The following is a 23,670-nucleotide window of genomic DNA, read 5'->3' as shown; positions in this document are numbered from 1 at the left end:
CTGTTAGAGGAGACCTAAGGTGACCTCCTATATAGACACCTGGCATTTTTTTGATGACAGCATGCAGCAGGAGTGTTGCAAGTTTACATTCACAACAGTAATATTTAGACACTGAAGTTCAAAACTACTCTGAAAAATGGGGACAAAGGTATTTTGCAGAGAGACCCAGCAACAGAGAACTATTCCTCTTTTCCTGGATAGTGACCCTGCTATTAGAGAGTAACATGGAAACTTACCATGTTTCATCCCTTGAGGTTCCCAGTGGGCTGTACCCAACAATAACAATGTCATGTTGTCTGCAAAATTCTAAGAGTTTGGGTTGGGTGAAATAGGGATGGCATTCGACCTACAAGAGTAACATAGAAAGGACGATTAATCAACAGGACTAGATGCAGAAGCAGATGGTGTCCCAATATTTGTGAGAGCTGCAGACCAGATGATGCTTTCAGGAAAGGATACATGTAAGTTAAGGAATAGGGGAACACAACCTGTGGTTACTGTTCTAATCGCACATTGTTGCGTGATGGATTTTTTTTTTTTTGGTGGACAGCAGATCAACATCTGTGATTATAATATGGCTGCAGGGAATGTTTATTGGCCCCTAGTGGAAAAGTGGCAATAAGTGGGGGGATGGAGGTGAGGGAAGCTCACTAAAGAAGTAGGCTGAGAAGGCAACCCATCTCATGTGGGTCAGATCTTTGTTTCTCTGCCTCTTGCATTCAGGATGACTAATCTGATGACGTTTTTAGGGGAAGTGTTGGCATAAAGTGTGCCAGATTGAAAAGTGAGGGGGGATATGTAAAAGATGAGATATCTCCATAATGGTTATGACCTTGTTAGTAGCTCTGCCCTCCCACATTGCAAATACTATGCATCATTCCCTTACAGGCAGGGATTTTTCTGGCTGCATTCTCAGTCTCTGGGAAAGGGATGTCTACAAGGTGACAGAGCAACCACTGTTTGCAGGCAGTCTGAAGATATCTGGCACATCTATGCTTGCTGGCTAGCTGCCCTAAGCTGTGCTTAATCTTTTGCCCAGTTGTCCTCAACCCTAGGAAGCAGCAGCAATGCTCAGTGCAGCCTTAGGGCCACGCCAGAAACAGCAATTGCATTTTGCACCCGCTGGGCATGTTAATACCAGCGAAGGGTGCTGGGATTTCCTCCTCTTGCAGGCTGCTTTTCCACACAGGACAAAGACAGAAATGAAGGCTATAGCCAGCCTCCCTGCCCTGCCCTGTGCCAATCCTAGCCCTTCAGGCCACACACTGAGGGTGGGAAGTTGGTCTCAGTTGGTCTCTGGCCTCTTCTCTGATACCGCTAATGTGAATATTTGCTTGTGCCAAATAAGTCAGAAGAGGTTCCTAGTGATTTCTAGGAAATGCAGTGAGCTGCCAAATTCCAGAGTCAAAGGTATTAGGCATTCAGATGGGTCACTGCCATTTACTGCCTGCTCTGAGCCTCGCTACTGTAATTTAACTTGGACATGCCTAGCATCTTCATGGTCTTTTTCAGCTCAAGTCAGTTGCTTAATGGGGTTTCCTCTTTAATTTAGGTTTTTCTCTAACTCTTACTGACATCTTCTAGGAAAGGCACAAGAGAGCAAGTTAGAAGTAACTCCTAGATTTCCTGTACAACTTTTAAACTTGGGAAGCTTAGAGTGACTCAGGATCCCTGATACTTAGGGTTATTTTGGTTTGGTGTCAGCTGAGGTAGACATGGCTTCATTGAGGACTGGTTAGCCCTGAATGGTTTATCTTGGGAATTTTTTGGACTTGAAGTAAGGTACGTGGCAGAGATTTAAGATCTGCATTGACTCAGCATTCAACCTTGTTACAGAGCTTGGCACAGAGGCACTAGTTTTATAGTCCTGGAGCAGGAACTGAGGAGAGCCATCGTTCCAGCATCTTCAAATATTTATCTTTAGCCTAGATAGGATGAGTAATATTTTCAAGCTAGAAATGGAAGTGTGACAATATGAAGGGCAGCATCTGTGGCAAAGCATACATCACCCTTGGCTTGGGCCAGGTGTTGCCCCTGCGTTCCCCACAGGGCAGAGGCACCATGGCAGGCACGGCCCTTGGCTTGCAGTCATACCTGGTTGCTGACAGGTTTGTACTTAAGTCCTGGCTTGTTCAGGATCATCTCCAGCTGCCTGCGGTTGAAATTGGATACTCCAATAGACTTTGCCAAGCCTGCATCTTTACATGCTTCCATAGCCTGCAAAGAAAGCAAAGACCAGTGGAGTCCCACATGTTGGCTTGATTCCTTGGAGCATGCATTTTAGAGATAGGTGGAAGATAGTTCTGCTGTAGCAAAGGTTTTTCTGCAGTCTCAAGAATGGACTAACAGCTCTACTAGCATGAGGGCTGGTGCTGTCCCGCTATTCTGAACTCCGTTCCCATGTAGACCTGCTTTCCAGGCCAAACCCTAATGGTTTATACCTCCTGCGAAGGCAGAATTTGTCTGGAGAGCAGAAAGATTAATCTGAGATATAGATACGTAAGTGCCAGACATCTGCTTTCAAAGAGTTCTGCTTTCAAAGAGTTTTGCTTACTTTATGCTGCTTTAGCACTGCCTTGAAGCTGGAGAAGGGAGAGTGAACAAAACAGATTGCTTTCCTGATAAGTCAATTTATTCCTTCTGATTATATGGGAGTTTTTCATATGAAATCTCTATCCAGTGAAATCCTCTAAATACCTGGCAAGGCACATCACAAAACCAGCACAGAAAACTTCAGTACAGTATAAAGTAGGGGAAAAAAAAAAAAAAAAAAAAAAGCTGGGAGAGAGGAATTCTAGATATTCTGCACTTCAGACAAATCCTAATAGCTGAGAAAGCCTTATGAATACTGGGTATGAATACATGCCCTGGTCTTCATTAGCTTCATCTGCCGGGTTGTTAAGGGGAAAGAGAGCCCCTTCCTACAGTCTTCCCCTTTACTCCCAGAAACTCTGCACACAAATGATTCGGTGACTGAGGCAGAGCAGACCCCAGTGTGGAGCTGGGTGCCCCTTCTGTCAGTTTTGTTATTCCTTTTTGTCTCACAGGAGCTGAAAGCAGGGAGGTGAGAGGCACCATGTATTTGATGACCTCTAGTTGGCCTCATATGCTTTGTATCACTCAGTGACAAGTCAGCAAATACAGTCATCTGGAGCCATTTTTGCCTGCTAGCACCATACTGAGAGAATGAAATTATCTGGATTGAGTTTAGCCAGTTTTATTTAGATTGATGCTATTATTTGCCGGCACTCACCATCACCTATTTTTCTTTTGGCTGCTTAGCTGAAGAGCTACAATATATCCTTTACAATAAGCTCCAGCTTAAAGATAAAAACATAACAGTGTTCGGACAGCTGTTGCTTTCAACATTTAAGGAACTAGCCAGTGAAAGAGGAACAAACTGCATCAGGCAAAGACAAGGGTAACGTAAACAGCTAACATGGAAGTCCCCGTTCGCCCTGAGGCCCAGCCTGGATGGCTCAGCTGCCAGGGGAAAGCCCAAGCCTGCCCCAGGCTTTCTCCCACCCTGAACTTTCACTCAGAATTCCACCCGTTCTCCATCTTTATCTGCTGCACCTCGAGTAGAGCTAAATTGGGACATGACTATCCAGCTCTGGACACTGCAAGCTGAAGTTGAGCATGTAGTAGCCCATGTTAGCTCTCTTGGTGTGAACTGGGCTGAATTACTCATGTTTTTGCAGCAGAGCTGACCAGCTTTGGCCATGAATTGAAGAGTGTCCAAGGCTTCAAAAGGCAGGAACATGAGGAGATTGCTAATCTCGCTTTCTACCTCACCTGATATCCTGAAGCCAAGTGGCTGTAGGCTTAAGGAGACCTCTGGCTACAGGACTAGAGCAAATCACAAACAAATTTAGGATGCAATCTTTCAGGCAAATGCTACTTCCTTCCAAGTTTTGTAGCAGAAAAACCTTGCGTTCTCATCTGTTAATTAAATTTAGAAGTGAGTGAACTTGTTCTGATGGCAAGGGTTTGGGGTTTTTTTGGTGGTGGTGGTTTTTTGTGATTTTTTGTGGTTTTTTTTTTTTTTTATGGTGAGCTTTAGGGCAAATTCTGTTTTTTCTTGAAGCTGAAAAGCTTCTTTGTTTTTGAGGAGGATCCAGTTACTTCTTAGGGCTCCAACATTCTCCTCCTGTAAGGATCTGATAAAGAGGGGAGATTGGTTAAAAATCTACAGATACCTCAACTAGCAAATGTAGACTGCACTCTGAATGAAGGAATGTGGATGTCAGATATTTCAACAACATTTTATTGTTTTATAAAAATAATTAAGTGATGGCAAGAAGCAACATCCTTAGGGACAGAAGTAAAATTTATCTATGGATCTAGTTGAATTTGATCCATTTGCCCTGTCAATATGCCTCAGCTCTGTCTATGAAGGCCACAAAACTGAAAATGAGGATCTGTGTCTTTTAAAGCATATATGGATGGATGTTGTGTTTGCTTACCTCCCAAGTGGCACATAAGTCTGTCTCATGGTAGATAATTTTTCCATTTTCATCTTTTGGGTAGATTGCATCTCCAGGCTGAAAAGTAAAACCACACTTTTGTGCCTTAAAGAAAAAATTTCACTCCTCAGAGCAAAGATTTTTCCACAGACTCTGTTTCTACTAGCAAACAAAAAAATTCAAAAGCTTTCTGAAACACCCTAAGTTCAACAGGTCATTCATGCTGGGCTTACCACATCCTCCATGGCTAGATCGTCCTTGGATACACTTCTGAACTGTCACATGAGTGCACTCTCAGGAGTTCCTGGATGGCCTTGTTTTTCAATAAACTTTTGACCTTTATGTTATGACATCCAAAGGACTAGTCTCCTTCCAAAGGGCTGGGTTAGAGTACCAACCTGTATTCTCTTCCACCTCTTCCCTCCTTTCTTCCCAGCCCTTCCCCTGATCCTGCTTGTGTCCTAGGCACCTGGGAAGACTACCAGCTCAGTCCAGCTCCCAAAAGTTGGAGGGACCATTTCCAAGAGCTACTTACTAGTAGTAAAGGGCTACGTGCATAGCTATAGTACAGGCCATGAACCTCTTAAGTATATTATGCACTTTCCTTTGGGTGCTAGGAACTCTTTCTTTGTATCTCTATACCCTATAAACAAGACTTCAGAGATGAGTTATGAGCTGATATCTCACAAGCACAGCTTTCTCTTATTTGCTGGTCATTTCACTGCTGTTGCAGGCAATGCATTAACACCTCCCTCCCTTTTGTCTGATCGTAATTTCACTTTTTTTTTTTTTTAATGAAAACCCTTCAGTGATGTTTGACATTTGATCTGACTGCAATCTGCTACATTTCAAAGGCCTGGGTACAAGATGTTGACATGGTAACTCCTTGGGAACATGCAGCTGTGACTAATGTGATCAGTAACTGGCGCCTCCCAATTCAGCCAAGAAGTTCAAATTCTAGGCACTTCATGGGAAAAGTGAGCCTAGGGAAAACACAGCCTCAGATTTCAGAGGCCAAGGTCTAAGTTACAGGCATAAGCCTGTCTCCTCCAAATGTGCTGGTTTTTCTCAATGAATTCCACAAAGACAACTTGTTTCCTTTGTTGCTGTGTCTTGCTGAAAAAAAAAGTCTTTATTAGAAGAAGGTAGGTGGCTGTTGGGTACATTTTTTTTTTTTTTTTTTTTTTATTAGAAGGCAAACTGTTTGCTGTCATAACTTGAGGTGGAGAAGCCCTATTTACAAAACCACCCCATGGCATTTTGGAAAACAACATTCATCTCCATGATATCCCAGCAGACTCTCCAAGGACTGCATGCTCAACACATAGCAGTCGGACTTCTTTGAGTTCAGGGGATGAGTCTGAATTCAAGACCTTTTTACTCTGTTCCACTTCTAATTCATTAACTTTTGTTCAACATTAGTTTTTTATAGTAGTTAATAGACAGTTAATAATTACATTAGCTAATTTATCATCCCCCCATTTTCCTCTATTTCTACCACTTTTGTTCTAAAAAGTGAACAAAGTCAGGATGAATGGCACTTGAAAATGAACTTATCTTGACTGAGATAAGTGGTGCCAGCTATTGTGGATTTCCACAAGGATCAGTCCTTCTTCCTGCCTCCAGGGAACTGCACAAGGTATTGAAGTACAGTTGTCTCTGCTCAATAGTCTCCAGGCAATACTTTCTCTGCCAAGCTATCTTTTTATACAAGGGAGTTTCTGAACCAAAGAACTGTCTGCAGATGGATAAAGAGGGATAAAATGCTGAAAGTCAGTGTTTTGATGGTGACAGGATGGTGGTTACTGGGTGTCTGAAAAGGTCTTTCAGAAGTTGGTCACTTTTCTCAGCTTTGGGTTCTCATGGACTACACTGCACCAGTCATTCCCACAAATGCTATTGTCTTCTCTTGCAGTTTTCTTGATACAGCCATGCACCTTACACTGAATGTAAGGTGGCTTCCTACCATGCTGCCGTATGAGCACTGAAATGAGTGGGACAACACCGTACAGTCACTGCTACTATGCAAGGGTCACATCATATCATGTCATGTTCAAAGTCTGGAGGCACTCCAAAAGCTACCAGACAACTTAACTTGCATATTTAAAACACAGCAGTTAGTAACCACTGAGAGGAAAAGCCCTGCTCCCATTAATTTCCTCACCAAAACAGATGCAGGAAGACAGGTCTGTGCATCCCATTGCTTTCACAAAATGGTCTTTGACAAGTGGGCTTTCTCAAAAGAGCGATTTTAACAACTTGTGAATGCCTATTGTATAAACAGAAGGTAATAGGAAGTCAAATAGTGAGGCCATTGGTCTGTTTTGATTTATTCTCTTAAAATGACATGAAGATACTTGGATGAGCCTTGTTCAATGTAAGGCTAAAATACCTGCTTTCCTGCTAGATCACAGAATAATTTAGTTGGGAGGGATTTGGAGATCATTTAGTGAACAGGTACCTGCTTACTGATGAATCAGTCATCTGAGCAGAGTCCCCTAGAAAACCTGCCACTGGGTATGAGCTCCCCAGGCAGGGGGCATGGGGTGGCCTGGAGGAGACCTGTTCCTGCTGGTCATCTGCCTTGCTAGGGTAGAGGGGCTGAGCACTACCACTGGGCTGAAGGGAGGAAGGACAAAAGTCCCGAATGGGGAATCTACGTGAAGGAAAAATACAGGGAGGTGCGGGCTAATGTTGGTAGGTCAGTGAATAATGTCACCCCAGATGTCAGCCATTCTTGATCCACCCAAAAGTGATGGTGTGGTGGGGCTTTCTTCCTCTGAGTGGTGCTTTCCAAAAACAGATTATTCTTACTCTGCCTAAAAGCCTCTAACATCTTGCACTGCTGGGCTCTGCAGGGGCATGTTTCTTATGACTGGAAGCGTAAGTGTTGTCTCAAGTACTTCGCTGGTTTTAAGCAGAGACTGCTTTTGCTAGAAGGCTTTTGGGGAGACAGGAAAGCACCAACATGTGCAGACTAGGGCAGAATAGGAGTTTGTTAGCGTTACACCTGCACACTCCTCACCAAAGGCAAGCATCGCATGTGAGATGGGTGTATTTGTGAGAGAGGGAGCAAAGAAAGGAAACCTGTTGCCATTGCAAAAGGGTGGGGTTTTTTCTTTTTGTATTTGGTACAGAAAAATGTATATTTTTCAGGCAGAAGGCAACTTCTTTTTTTCTCTCCTCTCACGGGGGACATGAATGAAACTCTAGGACTGCTACTCCTTTAACAACTCAGACTGTTGATACAGGCCTCAGGGAGTCAGATGTACATTACTTTAAAGCCAGCTGTCTATATCTTTATATTGTGAGACAATGACCTTCACTATGTGGGAGAATGAACTACTAGAGAATACAAACACAAGCAAAGGGAAACAGGAAATTGCAAGCGGTGGGAAATTTTTAAAAATGTACCCAAAAGGATTCCATATGTGGGACCGTATAAATAAAGTTTTAATATCTGAGTCCAGTTACTCTTATACAGGTCTTAATGGGATATGGCTTCCTTGGGGAAAAAAGAATTGCAGGTCTAAGGTGATTGCTTCATTGGTAAATTGCTTCCTATCTGATGCTTCTGGCAGCTTGGAGTCCGTAGTAAAATGTAATTCTAAGAATCAGAGAACTACCTTCTGTGCAAAAAGAGGCCAGTTTAGAGCTTAAACATCCCACAGAAACAATTAGTCAGCTAATTGCCTGACCCTATTCTCTCTAAGAAAAAGGATTTAATTGGTTCAAAACCACTTAAATACATTTTGAATCTCATTCTTCTAATTTCACTATTATTTAATTTGCCTTTTTATCATGTACTTGCAGGGGCAAATTGTAGAGCAAGGTACAAATGCCTGTGAAACCAGAAAGTTTGGGGACTTGCAAGAGCTCATTGCAAGGGAGGCATGCAACCCTGATGTGAGCTCCTTGCATTCAAAGGTTTTGACTACAAGGTTCCCAGAGCCAGTAGTATGAAGGAATATCAGGCTTTAACTTTCTAGCCATTTGAGAGTGAGAGATGGACAACCCATGTTTGGGACCAGCTGTGATCTACTGAAGCTGTCCAAGAGGAGCACTGGAATTAAGGAAATTAAGATCATAACCATGATTTGCCCAGTCGCTTTAATACTACTGAGGCTATTTGTTTTTTGGGACCGAGTAAGGAAATCAACTGATGACTTTTTCCCCTTTCCCTCTCCTTCTCCAAACTTTGCCCCTAGCCCTTTGCCACTTTGTATAACCACTTTCCTGTAGTGATTCCCTCCTCATGGCTCAGAGAGGATTAAGACATGTGTGCTGCTTCAGCTACAGTGTCTTAACTGAAGATGAACTGCTTCAACACCAGTTAGGACACCTGTCCTTCCAGTGGAGAGACCCCATGCTACAGCTGTCAGTAACTGTTCCCACACCACCTATAAGCCTCTCTTTGTGTGGGTAGTGTACAGAAATGTACACGTGCAGGATATATCAAACGTTATTGGGCAAAAGTGTTATTTTCAACATGGACTGGGAGCTGCAAGGAGGATGCTAGATGAAGACCTTGGTTCAAGCCAACCATACACTTTTTAGTGCAGTTTTTCATTTTACCTTGAAAGCCATTGGTAGCTCAATAATGTAGAGGTCAACGTAGTCCAGCTGCAGGATCTTCAGGGTCTTCTCCAACGTGGGGCGCACCAGCTCTGGGGGGTGGCAGGTATTCCACAGCTGGGGAGGCAAGCACAGACTCATTTTTGGGTGCCAGGAGGAAGTGAACATCCCCCCACCTTGTCCTTCTGACAGAGCCCGTTATGCACAGGAGAAAGACGTTGTGGTCTACATCACTGCAAGACAAAGGTGAGGGGCCTTATCCTGTCCTCTGCCAGAGGCAGATGTAGAGGTTACATCTGACCCAGTAAAGCCATTACATATTTTTTTAATACAAGACAGGTTCTTCTGAGTTGAGTATATTGCAAACTCTTGCTCAATGAACTTGGGCAGATTCCTTTTGTTTTCTGAGCTTCCCAAGCATATGCTTTCACTGGAAAACTTTACTCCCACAAGAAATCTGTGGTCAGTTTTATGCTTGAAGGCAGAAGTTCGGATCATGGGAGTTAGCTATTGAACAGCCAAGCACCCGGCACAAAGAGAATCTTTTGGTTTTCTCCTGTGGTCATGGAGTCTGAGTGAATGCCTGACCTAGGGAAGTTTTATTTTACTCCCCAGTCCTCACTGAAAGATGTATTATTGTTTAGTTACTGTAACACAGGTGTGACTAGTTAAAGCACAGCCTTTTCAGTCTCTTTAATCACAACTGCTTCCTTGCGGGGTTATGCCCTGAGGTTGCTATGGAGTGTGCTTAGTTGATTAGCTTTCAGTACTATCTCTAATTGAACTCTGCTGATGCAAATCTCTTGCAAGAATAAAACCATAGCATGGTAATTAGTAACCAAGAGCTCTTTGTAAACTGATTGCTGCAGTTAAAATTGACAAAAAACAGAATTAACACACAATAGAAGGTTTAAAGTGCCATTTGCTTGCACACAATAAGCTGGGCTATTGTATCTTCTTTTTTTGATGCACAAAACTGACGTGGAGTCATGTTGAGGTTTTTGGCACCTTTATTTGCTGGAAAAACCTGCTGTTTGTTGATATGATTATCACTGCCACCAAAGCTGGCAGTCACTGTATGTCCAAGGTATAGAATGTATTCATTCTTGAGACACAAAACACTTAAATTGCCATTTTCAGGAGAAGATAGTGATTATAGGTGTCAAAGGACATAGCCTGGGTAAGTTTTAAAGTATTTCAGATGTTTGGGTTTTTTTAAACCAGATTAGTTATTCCCTGGGAAAACAATATCTATTCAGTTCTGCCAACAGAGGCAAGGAAAGGTTATCTTGAAGTTCAGTTGTACTGAGAGCAGCACATCTGACCCTGCCCTAAGCTGACAAACCAAAGTAGGGTTTGGCACCTGGAAATTCATACTAGGTGTTCCCCAGCTGTACGTTGCAAGGCCTGAAAAGTTGATGATCACTAGACAGTGGTTACACAGGCTGAGGTGTACTACAGCAAAAGTCCAAGGTCCTGCTCTCAGAGTTTTAAGCTCTTCCACTGGATTTCCTGAAAGCCTTTGGTCTGGGTGTTTTTTCAGTATTTTACAACTAAAATGAGATGTTGTTTTGGACTATATATATATTTAAGTATTTTACAACTAAAATGAGATGTTATTTTGGACTATATATATATTTGGACTATATATATATTTTAGGTAAGGAAATGAGTCTGTATACCCTTCATGTTTAGTTTGTTTTGTTACTGTGTTTTAGAAATTTAGTAACCTGGGGTGTGTTGATAGTTTAGAAGCAGTTTTTCCGAGCGCCCTTTCTAGCCCCGTGCTATTGAGCTCAGTACTTGCCAGTGAATATACTTCCCTTTAAAAAACTGCAGAGGTTCTAAAGAAACAGCCTTTAGAAATGGCAAACATTTGTACTATGTTAATACATAGATGCCATGGAAACTTAAGAGTTTCATAACTGTTTTCATGATTTGTACAAGTTATTGTATTATCTACCTAAGTAGAACCCATGTAGATGTTTGAGCAGTCAAAGCTGCCAGCTGGCTTTGGCATTTCAGGACACCACATTTCCTGGAAATGTTACTTCTAGTTTAATGAAAGAAATATCCTGGGATGAAAGAGGAGACCAAAAAGGTCTTGCTGTATAAGCCAAGTGAGATGTTGGCAGTTGATATAAAACCTCTAAAATTTCTGGATGCTGAGCTGCTCTGCCTGATTGGCCAGCCAGCAGCAAGAGCCAAGTGCAAGTGCTGATGATTTCAACTGGCAGATGCAGCCCGATTGCACCAAGTCACTATTCCAGTAACGCTACCACTCAGTGGGGCTGTTCTCGTTAGTCCCTGCTGACAGACCAGCCTTCAATTTGCATCATCTTTGTTTAAGGAAAGATCTGCATGAGGGGCTTGAGTCTAAAGGGTCTTGGGAATTTCCAGTACTTCTGATGTCAGTAAGGCTGAAAATAAAACCAGATTTTGTTGTGCAGACTACTTTCAAGAATGGTCTACTGTATCTACCATGTTTCCCAGAAGATGCAACAGTTCATATTGGTCTGTTACCAATCAATGGCTGCTGTATCAACCAGTGGCTTGATATTTGTCTGTAGTTCATAAGATACATAAGTTCATAAGGTACATAAAGCTGAAGATACATAAGCTCATAAGACAAGGGACATCCAGTCCCACTCCTCCTGGGAAGTTCAGAGCTGCTGTGATAACGTTCAGTGAAACCTATGACAATCCTGGATTGTGATGGGTTGAATTGGTTGCAGATTATTTTCCACTTCTGTCTTTGAACTCTTTAAACACTACAGAGATGCTCTAATGAATTATCACCCTGAGCACCTGAAGTTTTGTCAAGCACAAACAGGACACAACAGAAAGATAAATCCACATGTGTCCCAGTGACAAGACAGGCTGGAACCACAGGCATTGACTATCGTGATACTATGAGTTGCAGCCCTGTGGCTTGCAGGATCTGCAGTTTAGGGAACAACTGAACTTACAATCAAGAAATCAAATACACTTTCGCAGGTGGCTCAATGTTTAGGTAGTAATCATCAACTAGGAAAATCATGTAGTTATTAGATCAGACAACTGAATATAGAAAGGCTTAATAAATAAAGTAAGTTTGGAATCCTGATAAAGTTTTACCAAGAGGTGCACTTTCACAGAACCTAAATGTTTATATGATAAAATAAACTGCAGGGGAAGCAGTTGGGAAAGTTAAAGACTCAAAATTGTTAGGACATCTGGTTCTAACCTTTTGGCACAACGTTGTGTTTATTTGAAATATTATTGGTAATTTGCAGTAATGAAACTATAAAACAGTTGAAACAAAATATTTTGACTGATCCAAATCAACATATTTGGCATATGAGGGACTGAGAGACTACCCTGATAAAGGTGGAAAATTTGAGGATGTGAAGCTTTCTCAGGATGGCAAGGTTGTTACCAGTAGAACTTGGAAAAGAGTTGCATACTTTACAGATTGGAAATTCCTGTACTTGGAAATTGGTCTATAGCTGCTGAAAATCCACTTGGTCTGCAAACTGCCCAATCCAAAGCTTAGTTTTGCAGATCATAGAGCTTAACTAAATTGCTCAGAGTAAAATGGGCCTTTTATCCCATGGGATCTTTCACTCTAGGAACCGTGGTATCTATTTCCAAGTCTGTTGAGTAACTTTTGTGGATTACGTCTTATTTGGGAAAGGAGAAAGGGAAAATATTATGCTGATATATCCAAAGAAGCACTGCAGGAAGGGGAACTTGAGGCCATAAACTCTATTAGAAACTGAACAGGCACCATGAATTTTCTGGGGCCATCTTTATTCTTTATTCTGCGATATGCAATGAGGTCTCTCTCTTATACCTGGGATCTAGTCATTGTAGTTGTAACAGCTTTTGTCAGACACTTCGTCAGACAAGGGATTTCATTCTTCTGGGAGAGAATCAACTCCTATGGCTAAGACTTTAAAGCATTAACTAGCTCATGAGTTACTACGGCCTCATTGCTCTAGAGCAGAAGTGTGATGACATTTTCTCTCCAAGTAAGTTGATTCATCATCCTAGAACTTTTTAATGACAGGTAATACAGCAACTAAGGGTGTAGCTTGATGAGTAATTTTCTGGCAGTAGTACCAATGTAAGCACTTGCTGTTCTCCCATACGCAGACACTTGCATGCATGTGCTTGCTCCCACCCCTTGCATTGTGCAATCTCACAGCAAACCTGTACGGGGAATTGCCCCAACAGAAAATAAGTCATTTGCAGGTTCATTGTCCAGATTGGGCTCAGTGTGTGACTATACAAATGTGCGTGCCAGCACAACACGTGGGACAGTAACAGCTTAGGCAGCACTGCCGAGTGTAGCAATGGTCTAACCTTGCAGGTACTTACAGTACTAGGAAGAATGGATGTTGCATGGTTCCTGCTGCTAACTGGGCTTTAAACTGAGAACAACAGTGATTCCTGTGCTTTACAGCAAATCTAGTGCTCATAAAGCTCTGAGGCATTATGGTAAAGCTAGGGAAGGAAAATAAAGGATGGTGGGTCTGGAAGCATGCCAGATGTTGACCACCGGCATTCTTAAGAAAGCCCATTCACAGAAATCCTGGATTTGGTGCAAATAATCTGAGTGCAGCTTCTCACCTTGCCACAGTAAAAAATGTCTTCTCGCTTGATCCTTCCTTCAGCAATCTTCTCCCGGATGGCTTGTCCCACTTCATGCTCATTGTAGTAGACAAAGGCACCGTCAATGTGGCGGTAACCAGTATCAATGGCAATCTTCACCGACTCCAAACAGGAACCTTTGGGAGTCTAGTGGGAGAAAAAAAAAAAAAAAAACAAAACATAGTTCCAGCCTCCTGCTCACCTCTCTTGCAATGCTGTAGAGTCCCTGAGATACGCACAAGGTTCATGCTGGAGTTCATCCAGTCTAACCATCCCTTACCTCCCCAGACACCTGTGTTTCAACTTCTGAATAAAAACATGCTGTGCACTTTTCTTCAAAACTGTTGCGAATGTGGAATTAGACTGGAAAAAGGAGCAAAGCAAAAAGTTCTCTATGTGTCTGGGAATGAGAGAGTACTAGAGTCCTCAGAAAGTAGAATTGAATGTATTTGATATGAAAATTATTTCAGAATTTCTTATCTAGAGAGCAAGGGCTTTCCTACAACAGACGTTTGATAAAATCCCTTACTCAAGTGGAAGAGGGCTTTTTGGTTGAGCAGAGCTGGTCAACCACCTGCCTGATCGGAGGCTGTTTGAATACCTTATGGCCCAGCAGGGCTTTCAGCAGAGCAGGAATTTGGATTTGACTTCTTTCTCCTCAAATCAACTTACCATTGGTGGTATCACAATCCGAAAGGTGATAGTTCAGGACCATCTACTGGTATTCCCAGTTCTGGACAGTTGCTTTACTGTGTGGCTAAGAACTAATATATGCTTTAGTGTACATTTATATACATCTTACTGCTTCCACTTAAGATGAGCCCAAGAAACCTCTTAATAAGTCCAAGTGGCATTTTTGTACTGTGTGCTGCACTTATGTTTACTCATCTTTGCCGAAATTCAGAGTAAGCTTGTTTTTTCAGAACAGTCATATTTTCCATTAGCCAATGTGGCAAGCAAAATACACATAGGCCAAACCAAGCAAAAAAGCATAAGACTGGTCACTGAAATTATACTGAAAACATCTTATTGTTGCCACATTTTGTATGAGAGGGCAGCATTAAGTGGTGGCGGTCAAGGGCTCTCAGCGACATGTGGCAACAGTGCTCTCCCACCCTTTTCACAGGCATTGATCTGCTGCGACAGGGACGTCTGATTCACTTAAAGGAAAACTGAAATAGGGTGAGTCAACCTGCTCTGCTGCACTGCTGTCTGCCAGCAGCAAATGCCAAGTGGCGAATTTTGCTGCCTCCAAGTGAAGGGCCAAGACCATGCTGCGTCTCCTATGAAAAAAACAGATGCCAGAGACATCTGAAAATGAGACAGGGTATGAAGAGAGGATGTCAAATTTGTTGGTTTTGCAGATGCCAAGGAAAGACAAGAAGCAGGACTGGTAATAGGTGCTGTTGGGAAGGACCACTTTTCACCACAGTGATCAGTCTCCCTCCTCTCCCTCCAAGCCGCCCTTTGACAGCAGCCACTGGCTTGGCTGTCCGGGTGTTTGCCATAAAATAAGCAGCTGCTCTTCCACCACCTGCTGAACTAGAAGGTGTGAAACTTATAGCTGCCACAGATGCTGCAGAGACTAAGGACACCAGTCTGCTCTTCCATGTCCATGGAAGAAAGATCTATGAAGGACTGCTGAAGACACATGGGGATCAACTTCTCCGTCTTGCAGTCCCAGAGCTGTAGGCTGGTGGCAGATTATTCTGGGGTAATGGGACCGTATCCCTGCCTGCTCGCTCTGCTCTTCAGTGTCCCATCCAGGCTGGTCAATATCAGACACAACTGGACTGACTTCTGTTCAGACTCGGGACTTTCCGCTCCAGGATGCAGTGCTTAAAGGTTACTTAAAATGCAAAGCTGCTTATGCTTGCCCTTATTTATTACAGACATGAGTGAGGGCTGAGAGGCAAAACAGCACGATTTGGCATGCTAAAATATTTACAGCAGTGATGACGCAATATTGTCTGCTTAATTGAGAGAGACAACGAAACACTTGTTTGAATGCTTTGCTGCTTTCGCTGTGGGAGCCTTCCAAAGGCACGCTTGGCTCCTGCCAGGGCCCTTTCCTCATTGTTAGTAGGATGTAATGAAGACCACAGCAGCTAAAAGACTTTCAGGAGCAGTCAATGGCTAGTTTTCACTTGGGGCATGTTGAGCAGCGTTACAGAAGCGCAAGGCATGAAGCAGTGACAACCTCCAACATGTTCGCTGCTTTGTCCCTGCCTGAGCCTGCAAGGAAGGATTTGAGGAAGGCAGCAGGCAAAAAGCTCTGATACGAGTACTAGAAGCCTGCAGTTACTAATGACAGTAACCTCAGACTTCTGTCTCAGCAATGAGCTGCACGAGGCTGTAGCTGCAGGTGCAAAGCTCAGGCTGACTAGCACAGAGCAACGGGGCTCAGCTTAAAGGTCTTGTCAGCTCAAGGCTAAGTGATGACTAGTTATCCAAAAAAGAAATACATTTTTACAAGTGCAACCAGTGTTTTCTCTATGATATCTGATTTTTCAAACAGTGTGACTTTTAGATTGCTTCAGCCTGTTTGACTTCTGCCATTCAAGTGTATGAAAGCAGAATATTTAGAGTACAGTGACACATTACCTTAAAGCAGATTTAAAAAAAAATTGTTTTCTTTTTTAACTTTTTCCCTTTTGTTGAAGAGCCTGAGAATGGGGTGTGGGCCTGATCCTAGAATTTCCTCTCTCATCTCTTTGCACTCTTGAGAGATTGCACGAACACGGCTCCCAGTAGTTTCCTGAAGCTGTAAAACTAAACTCCACCAAGCAAGGAAATGTTGATTATTGAGTTGTATCTTTTCTCAAACACCAGGGCCGGTTTGGTCAGTAACAAAAGCAGAAGGAATAGGTGAAGAAGGGTAGAGTCTCACGTATAGGGGAATGGCATAATTGCAGACTTAGGAAGAGGGTGTAACAGAGGAAAATGAGAAAAGCTTGCAGTTACTGTAATTGCCTTTGGCTGAATCAGTTAACTTATGCTATTCTATGTATTTCTTAATCTTTTGCATGGGACTTACACACATCTGTACAAATAATCTTGTGAAAGACTCCTCCATCTCAAGTATTAATCTTACCCTTTAGGGGCTTGAGGAGGCTTTTTTTGGATCAGGCCTTGATTACCAATGGCTGGAGATGGGTTTACATTAAATATAAATGTTTTCATTGCACTAGTTCATTTCATCTGATGTGGTATATTAGTTCTGACAGATGCTGGTCTAAGGTGCTTCATATAAAAATGCAAGGCAACCTAGGGAACAGTTTTTGGAAAATCCTGCCTCTATTGAACCATCCCAGCTGAAGGCCTGGGACATCTGTGAGTCTGGAAACTTTATACCATATGTTTATTTTCATTCTAGTGGAGAAACTATCATTTCTAGCATTTCACATATCTAATCCTTCCAAATCTTGCAGTAATGGGCTGTGGTAAACTGTGCTGATGAGTTGCACAGGCTAGTCACATTGTGGTTTTGCCACTTTTTAGAAGTGTTGCCTTAAGTGTCGTATCTTATTCCATTGTTTCCTGACAGACCATATTAAAGCTGGATGACTCAGATCACCACTGCTCATCCATCTTTCCATCAGAGAAGGCACAAACCTGGATCTTTCCTCTCCACCCTGCTGCTCAGCCTGAGGTGGTTTAATCCGTCTAGCATGGAAATAAAGTCTTTAACTAGTAGTGACCAGATCAGAGATTACCAACTGAAAACCAACTTTTACTTTAAGCACAGATAAAAGTTTGTGATATGACTGCTCTTACGTCTCACGGTGTTGTATAAGGGTCAGCGTTTCAATCACAGCAGCTGATGGAGCAATGCCTGCCAGGCTGCCTGGCCACGGAGCAGCCACCTTTACTGTACGAGACCTCCTCCTCCTTACTGCAGGTTATACTCCCTAGCGTACATTATCTAAAATGTGGTTGCCTGTGCTGTCTCCTCATCTCAGGTAGGCCTTTATTCTTGCACCATTCCCAAATAAGCAGGGCTCACGTTCAGAGCAACACAAATGCCAGATGAGGTACTGAAATGTCTCCGTGCTATAAACCTTTGTGCTTTATCAGTAGTAATTCAGTATGCTTTGGCCTTAGGACAAATCTTTGCTTCTTTATTACTTTTTATTTAAGTGTAAATAAAAGGTATGCTTGATCCTTAGCTGTAATTAATGTTTCAGCTTCTAATCAGTGTGCCCTGCAACTATGCTACTTTGATCAACGACCGTTGTTTTAGAACTGGAATTTTAAAACCACTTTTACAGTGTAAGTCAGATTTTTATCTTCAGTGCTCCTACAGTCAGTCACTAATTTGTGCCAAAAAAGGTATTAAATTTATTACATGTTTTATGATAAAAGAAAAACTGCTTGGTAGACTAGAACCATTTGCTCAATCACTAATAACTCCTTCAACAGTGTCTAGGTTATTTTTAAGATCATAGAGTTCAAGGAAACAACACATGCAATTATTCTCTCTATCAATCAATAGCTTGTAAACCTGCTGATTTACCACCACACATGACAGATTAAACCAGTATCCTTTTCCTTCAGGTTCCATGGTAAATAAATCTGGCAGAAGCACAGGGGGAGCAGACTCAGATTTGCACCTTCACTGAAAAAATGGAAGAGGCAATTTGGCCCTTCCCCATAGATGAAGTAGCCAACTGGCCAGTTACCATGTTTTATGAGTCTGAAAAAGCAATGTGCTTCATTAGTTCTGCCTGTCTGAAAGGGTCTGCTCTCTTTTTCCTCTGAGACCATGAACTTCTTTATTTTTTAATGTTTATTCCAGACACCTTCCATCACATCCCATTTTGTCAAAAACTATTCTCCCTACCATAGAAAACTTACAGCTTCAGTTTTGCTCATGATTACATGTGGTCAAGCCACAGGAGAATATTTTTTTTGTGCCGGCATACCCATGAATCTTACTGTTCCCGCTCAAGTAGAAGAGTATTTGCTTAGCAGTGTCAGTGGTTGTCCTACTCATTACTGTTATTTAGTATTGCATTTCAGCTGCCGTCCAATTCTTTTGCTTTTTCTATAGTATCCTTTTCTGGTTAGCAATTTCCATCAGCTTTCCAGCTGATAAAGAGGGATTCTGGTTACCTCCAAAGACAAAGCTAACAGGACACATTAGCAGCAGATCGTAATCTTGCAAAACCATGTGAACAGCTACCATAGGCGCTGCTTTTATAAATTTATTAACATCGCTATTGTCATTTATTCTTTATTAGCACACACAGTAAAGGAAAACAGTCTGACTTAGGCTCCCATATTCTGCTCCGCCTCATTTCACATGTGCAGCTTTACAGAGTTGCGCCAGTCTTGGCAGCATGGGAGAGCTGAGGAAGCAGCACTTCAGGGAAGGAGCTGTCTACCTTAGTCCTGAGCACCTCACCTCGGTAGCGCAATGGTACCCAGTTCCTCAGCTGGGAATAAGGATCCTGGGAGGAAGAGCTTGAGGTGTTGGGAGAGACGGGGCCATCTCCTGGAAAAATCTGAATGTAGCTGCAGCTGAATTACACAAGAGATCCAAACTGTGGGCTAAGCGCTCCAGTCCTAACCTATAATTTAAGATGTGGAGCTGCTGTTTAGGAATCTTAGTCAGCTAAATACAGGAAGGAGAAAGTAGGTACATTCCTGGGCTCAGAGCCTCCTTTGCCAGAGCTCGGCACTCGCACACAGATGCTTATGTAAGTTTCTAGAAACCCAATTGCTTATTTCCATTTGCCTGTTTTCCGGACAAACTGGCAAAGAGGACTGGCTTAAGATGTTAGGAACAGAGCACAGAAAACGTGTACTGAAGGCATTACAGGAAAGCACAGGTTGAGTTTACAAAGCCAGAGGATATGAGCCACGCAAGGGTACATTCTTAGAATTGTTTAATCTTGTAAGGGAGAAGCTGTACTGTACACCTCTTTCTTGGAAAATGCAACTGCCAGCACATCCCTCTCTCTCGTACACAGGAAAATCTGGCTTCCCTCCCCCGGAAGCACTGGCAGCCACCATCCGGGAAGCAAAACCCAGGGAAGGGATCTCTGTAAAAGCAGGTAGAGCTGAGAGCGGAAGCAGAGAGCACAGCTGAGAGCCATGAGTTGCTACACTGGCCCAGAGCTTTGCTCTGTGTCACGCAGTGTGTTGCCTTAGAAAGTATAGGATAGCAAACATGCCCAGAGAAGATGGGGGGAATGGTGATGTCTCGTGTCACGCTGTGAATGAGCGTGGACAAGGGGTGTCTTTCTTCTCTAGCCTGATGTCCTGTTAGTGGCCTGAAGAGTGAGGTTTGATTGCCTGTACAACAGAAATTAAATTGCATAACTGCAGATTTAGCATTTCTAGAATTCTAGTGACATTGTTATTCTAGGATTTAGCCAAAGCTGTGTTCAGGAAAGCCTTATTATTGTAGCTGGCAGAGGCTGCTGGAGTTATTTTTACCACTTGATTGCAGAATCCTCAGTTTTAGGTTTGCCGCAACTTTTCACTTGATGCAAATTCACTTAATGCAACCCTACTAAAGGGCTGCCATGCCTCTCCGTCAGCAGCTGGAGGATTAAAGCAAACCAAGCAAATGATGTGCATACCCAGGTCCCATGCTTGCAGTGCCAGTGGGGTGGACTGGGACAGTTTCCTGAAGAGTGGGAGGACGCAATAGCCAGCCGGCCAGCCCTGGAAAGCACGGATCTAACTGGAAGGGTGGATGCTATCAAAACACCCTTCAGACAAGAAATGCGATCCCAGGGATGTGTGAGGTACAAGGGAGAGATAAAGCACCAGCTTGTGCAACAACAGAGGAGAAAGAAAAGGTTGCCAGTAGTGCTTCTACTTCGTTCCCTAGAGTTAAAGGGGAGAGGTTTCTGGCGCCAGTTTGAAGAAGTGTTTGTAAAGGCAGATGTAAAACTTGGGGAATTCCACCACCTAGTTAGCTGAACCAACAAAAGTTGGCTTTGATGAAGCCTAGAGAGGCATTTTCTGCACAGTGTTTTCCAGTTTTGACAAATGCGGCCTCCTAGGTCAACCGAAGACACAACCCAGATGTTAGCTTCCCGCATGAGCTGTAAGAACATGCTTACGCTGTTCTTCAGAGAGCTGTGGGGAATCAGGGACACATGGGTGTGCACAGCCATATTTAACGTATGGAGTCAGTCAGGGACATTTTAGAAAATGGAGTTTTGTCTGGAAAATTGGGCTCTAAATGTTCTTGCCAAAAAGCATATCTTTCAGTTGTGTTAATTCAGATTACTCACTCGTAGGGTTTCAATTCTTCCCCTCTTCAACAATGCCAGTGATTTCCTGTCTGTAAAATAACCTTCATGGCATTTATTTACATAGGAGGGCTGCGCCTGTGGCTTTTGAGCAGGGTTAAAAATCCAGTATGTTTAAAAAGCCAGAGGATAAGAGAAAAAATTAATTTTTTTTTTTTGGTGTCAATATTTGGCTTTGATATTATTGTATTGGTAACAGCTAGCTTTGTAGTTTTTGTAAGAGGGGTATATTGAAACAGCTAGTGTTTGTCACTGCAGTACACAGTTATGGAATGGAAAAGGTCTGCTTTCTGTTTGGTTACTTTTCAAACAAGAGTCCCTACAACTGGTTTTGGGTATTGCTACTGTCCTAAAAGCTTATCTGGATTAACCTTCTAGTAGTTTTGGATCTGGGCCGATTAAACGCAATTCTACCCTATGTCATAGCCAGACATGTAGCTCAGTGGGTGATGTTGGCATCTGACATCCACCATCCGAAAGCTGTACTGACTCCCAGACAAAGTTGTCATCTCCTAAATGTCACTTTGCTCTGGGAACGTTTTCCTCTGGAGCGCTCTTGCGGTGTTCAAGTCCACATGTGTCGGTACCGTGCTCAGGAGCCAAGTGACGCGGTGCCAGGTTGGCTGTAAGAGCCAACCCCTCTGCTTGGATTAGGCAGGCATCGCTGCACTGGGGCCAGGCGATTATCTTGGCTGTCAACGGTTTCATGAGTAGAAGTCCTCTGCTCTGCGGGGGGATACAGTTCTTGGTCCTGGAGTAGTCTGAAAGCGTTTTCACATAGCAGCTGAGATGTCAGCATAGGTTAGAGGCACTACCTTTTTAAGAAAAGTTTATACAGTTCCTTGTATAGTTTAAGGCATTCTCAGGTTTCAGAGGGAGTCACTCTGAGCATAGTCTGCTCCTTAGAGCAAACTAAAAAATCCACCATTTTCCAGGACTAGCATTTTTGTGGCCATTTGGCTCAGAAGTCCTCCATAGGTTGACGAGCTTTGTAGTTAGAAAGTTAGTCTTTCAGTCACCCTCATCTACAAGGCTGGGCCCATCCCCATCAGGAATTTTACTTGTTGACTATTTCAGTAAATACAGTTTTTAATCTGCCACATATGATTAGACACTAATCGTGTTCATAGCTGGAAAGACCACAGAAGCTGTTGGCACGAAGTAGCGATTAGTCATACTATCAATTTGTTTTCTATTAAGCTTCAGGATTCATAGAAATGAAGAACCACAGAGATTTCAGCAGAGAAGATACATGGAGGTAAACGAGCATTTCTGCAAATTCAACAGCGTCTTAAAGACATGGGTTTTGTGCAAAGCAAAGTCATAAGAACACAACTTGTGTCCTCAAGAAAGCTGCATGCAAGAATCTTTCCTCCAGCTTGACAGAGAGTGATAAGTCATTTTGTCAAATCCAACTTTAAAGTCCGACTTTAACGGCTAAAGTACAGCTCTTACACGAAAACTAGTTTTTGAGCTTGCCACATTTCAGAAAAAAAGCAGCTACCTTTTCTGATTACCTGCTTTTTTCTAATTAGATGACTTACTTACTTTTCCTTTCTTAATGAGATAAAGACGCAATCTTGCATTTATGCAAGCCAAAAATGTTCCATTGTATAACATGAGATTACAGGGAGGTAGCAGGAATTGAGGCGTCAAGAGGTGCTTGCAGGCAGGGGAGGAGAGGTCATGGCTGAACACCAAGAAGACAAAGTGTTGAAGGCACAGAAATGTAGAAAGACTGTTCCAGTGGCAGAACAGAAAAGTTGTATGGCAGAAGAAAAAAGGCAAATACAAGATAAACAAACTCTGCTTTTTGTAGGTGGTAAATATGACATTAAAGCATATATGAAAGGGAACTGTAAAATGCATCATGCAACTTTCAGTTTTTAGCAAAAGTCATTGATGAAAGCAGAATTTGTGCAAGACCCTTTAGATTTAGTGCATTCTGCTACTCTGTACCCTCACCTATTTGCTATGAGAAGTCTGATCTGTGAAAGCAGTATCTCAAGTGTTCATCACTCATCCTCTGGCGTATTTGCCATCTCTGTAGCAAACAGCAGGGACGGATTAAGACAATAATACAGCCCAGAGCTGCTGCAGTCTCTTGAGTCCTCACGCAGACTCCTTCTCCTGTATCTTCTTACGGTGCTTTAGATCGTGTTTCCAGTGAGCAGCCGTGCTCCTGCCAGAGACCCCCGTTTTTTTCTGCTGCCTGCTAAAAGCTGACACCTGCTACTGCACCTCCTCGAGGCATCTGGGGACCAAATACCAAGAAATCCTACCTTTATCCGCTCTTGGCAACTGGGTCTTGCCAGTAACTGTGACTTAGTCAAGGAATAAGGAGTAAAATCTAAGAGATTAGGCAATGAGGGCATCGATCAACACCAAGATACCAGCCACCAAAGGAAAGGTGTCCCATCTGCAGTCTGTGCAAACCAAATTCTCTGAGTATGGTTTAGACCTCCAAGTGTGAAACCGAGTCACGACTTTGTCAGTGAGTGATCTGGCTACAGATATATGGTTTCGGGATAAATATCATTCAGCGTGAAGGCTAGGTTAAAAGTTTACTAACAGGCAGGCAAGGAGCCCTCTAGGATGCGCAGCAGATCAGGCACAGTTCTCTTCCTGGGATGCAGTAACGCATCTCCTTCCTTTCTGCCCTTGCCTCAAGTGTACAGATCTTGGTTTGGGAGTATGGTTTTAGGATATCCTTAGAGACCAAG

At 42.8% G+C, this 23,670-nt stretch overlaps 1 protein-coding gene and 1 long non-coding RNA gene across 2 annotated transcripts in view; one reads left to right on the top strand and one right to left on the bottom strand.

Annotated features, from left to right (window-relative positions):
• The window catches only part of LOC148054676 (uncharacterized), a 38,523-nt gene extending 22,657 nt beyond the window's left edge, over positions 1-15,866 (top strand). Inside the window, exon 3 of the long non-coding RNA XR_015706422.1 lies at positions 14,803-15,866. This is a non-coding gene — a long non-coding RNA (uncharacterized LOC148054676). The remainder of the gene's footprint in view (positions 1-14,802) is intronic.
• The window catches only part of AKR1D1 (aldo-keto reductase family 1 member D1), a 35,597-nt gene that overhangs the window by 5,103 nt on the left and 6,824 nt on the right, over positions 1-23,670 (bottom strand). Inside the window, exons 2-6 of the mRNA XM_087765208.1 lie at positions 13,656-13,823; positions 9,042-9,158; positions 4,467-4,544; positions 2,095-2,217; positions 237-346 (exon numbers count right to left, since the gene is read on the bottom strand). Of these exons, the coding sequence (XP_087621334.1) occupies positions 237-346; positions 2,095-2,217; positions 4,467-4,544; positions 9,042-9,158; positions 13,656-13,823 (596 nt within the window). The remainder of the gene's footprint in view (positions 1-236; positions 347-2,094; positions 2,218-4,466; positions 4,545-9,041; positions 9,159-13,655; positions 13,824-23,670) is intronic.

Source organism: Nipponia nippon, unplaced genomic scaffold (genome assembly GCF_047370975.1).
Source record: "Nipponia nippon isolate SJK-2023a ecotype South Korea unplaced genomic scaffold, ASM4737097v1 scaffold_3, whole genome shotgun sequence".
In the NCBI taxonomy this organism is placed as follows: Eukaryota; Metazoa; Chordata; class Aves; order Pelecaniformes; family Threskiornithidae; genus Nipponia; species Nipponia nippon.
The sequence above is the reverse complement of the archived record's forward strand: the minus strand, read 5'-3'. Positions and strand labels throughout refer to the sequence as shown.